The sequence below is a fragment of the Contarinia nasturtii genome, unplaced genomic scaffold (assembly GCF_009176525.2).
Source record: "Contarinia nasturtii isolate CC-2019 unplaced genomic scaffold, AAFC_CNas_1.1 Cnas_scaffold_966, whole genome shotgun sequence".
NCBI classification, from domain to species: domain Eukaryota; kingdom Metazoa; phylum Arthropoda; class Insecta; order Diptera; family Cecidomyiidae; genus Contarinia; species Contarinia nasturtii.
The window spans coordinates 1-1,211 of record NW_022198313.1 but is presented as its reverse complement, the minus strand read 5'-3'; the positions used below and the strand labels follow the sequence as shown (position 1 = coordinate 1,211).

Sequence of the window (1,211 nt, the reverse complement as noted above, 5' to 3'; positions counted from 1 at the left end):
TTTATGCTGACGCACTGAAAATCAGAACATTATAGAAGTTCATTAAATTTATTGAAGTTGAAAAAAAGAGATGAAACAGTCCGTGTTTTACTTTTGTCTTTATGTTTATTGTCTAAATGTTCGAAAAAGTACAATATTTTTGCTTCTGTTTGTAATGACAACAGCTTGCAAGTAAACCTCAATAATTTTATCGAAATAATACTCGGTATCCATTTGGCATGTTATGTTGAATTGTTTGTTCCAAAACATCATTTATCCGTGGTAACGTTTGATTAAGTGGATGATCAAGTCGTATCGATTGGCGGCCATTCAAGATTCGGCAGCAATGAAGTAATTCACGTTCCAGCCTCGAACGATAAGTCAAAATTTGCCATTTCATCATATCAGTAGCATCACTATGCATCGACATCTGGTTAATGAAATATAAATGAGTAAATACTTGAAATTTTCGTCTTTTATTTCAAGTTAATCTTACCAGATGATTGAATTCGCTGATTTGCGGAAGATTTAGATTGACAATTCCACGTATGGCATGTGCGCTTCTTCTTTCGAGGATAAATGTTAACGGGCCGTTTCCCAAATTAACATTAACACCGAAATTTGTCAGATAATCTAGACTCATTCGCTTCCAACCTCGATAATAAGAGATCAACCGATACAAATCAACAGAACCGATATTGATTAAACGACGTTGCACATAGAAATTCAGCATCTAAAGTTGAAAATGGATTTGAATGTGAAACGATTTGTTAAAATACCAACAAATAGATAAAAATATACCTCAGTAATGCATTCGATCATGTTTTCATCAGCCAAAAGAAATTCTGCTCCAATATCCATTTCTTTTGAGTCAGTTTTCAGATCGGTCAGTTCGGATAGTTCACCATCAAGTTCACATTTAATCGTTTCAACTTTTGGGGTTAAACTTAAACCCTCCATCTCTTTTTTTATTAAATCCATTTGTTGTAATTTAATTGTTACAGTTATTTTCAATGTGAAAAAATGAAAGCATGCAAATATCAACAATCTTCATACAAATTGACTGTGGTGTTTTTATATGTGACAGATGTGATGTGAAGCGATGCTAACGCCTGCTATTACAAAAAGAAACAACAACTGTAATAACATATATAAAAAGAAATAAATAGCTGTAATTGGTAGTTGAGCTCGAATTTTAAAATGGGCCTCAAATTTAATCTAATGTCTTTTTT

The 1,211-nt window shown here is 32.5% G+C and overlaps 1 protein-coding gene across 1 annotated transcript; it reads right to left on the bottom strand.

The window, feature by feature from the left end:
- Nucleotides 1-85: 85 nt before the first annotated feature.
- LOC116343130 lies at nt 86-1,076 on the bottom strand. Its single transcript, XM_031771040.1, has 3 exons — nt 781-1,076; nt 476-712; nt 86-409 (listed from the first exon to the last, which is right to left on the bottom strand). The coding sequence occupies exons 1-3, from the start codon at nt 958-960 to the stop codon at nt 188-190; spliced, it is 639 nt and encodes a 212-aa protein (XP_031626900.1). The 5' UTR covers nt 961-1,076; the 3' UTR covers nt 86-187.
- Between the last annotated feature and the right edge of the window lie 135 nt (nt 1,077-1,211).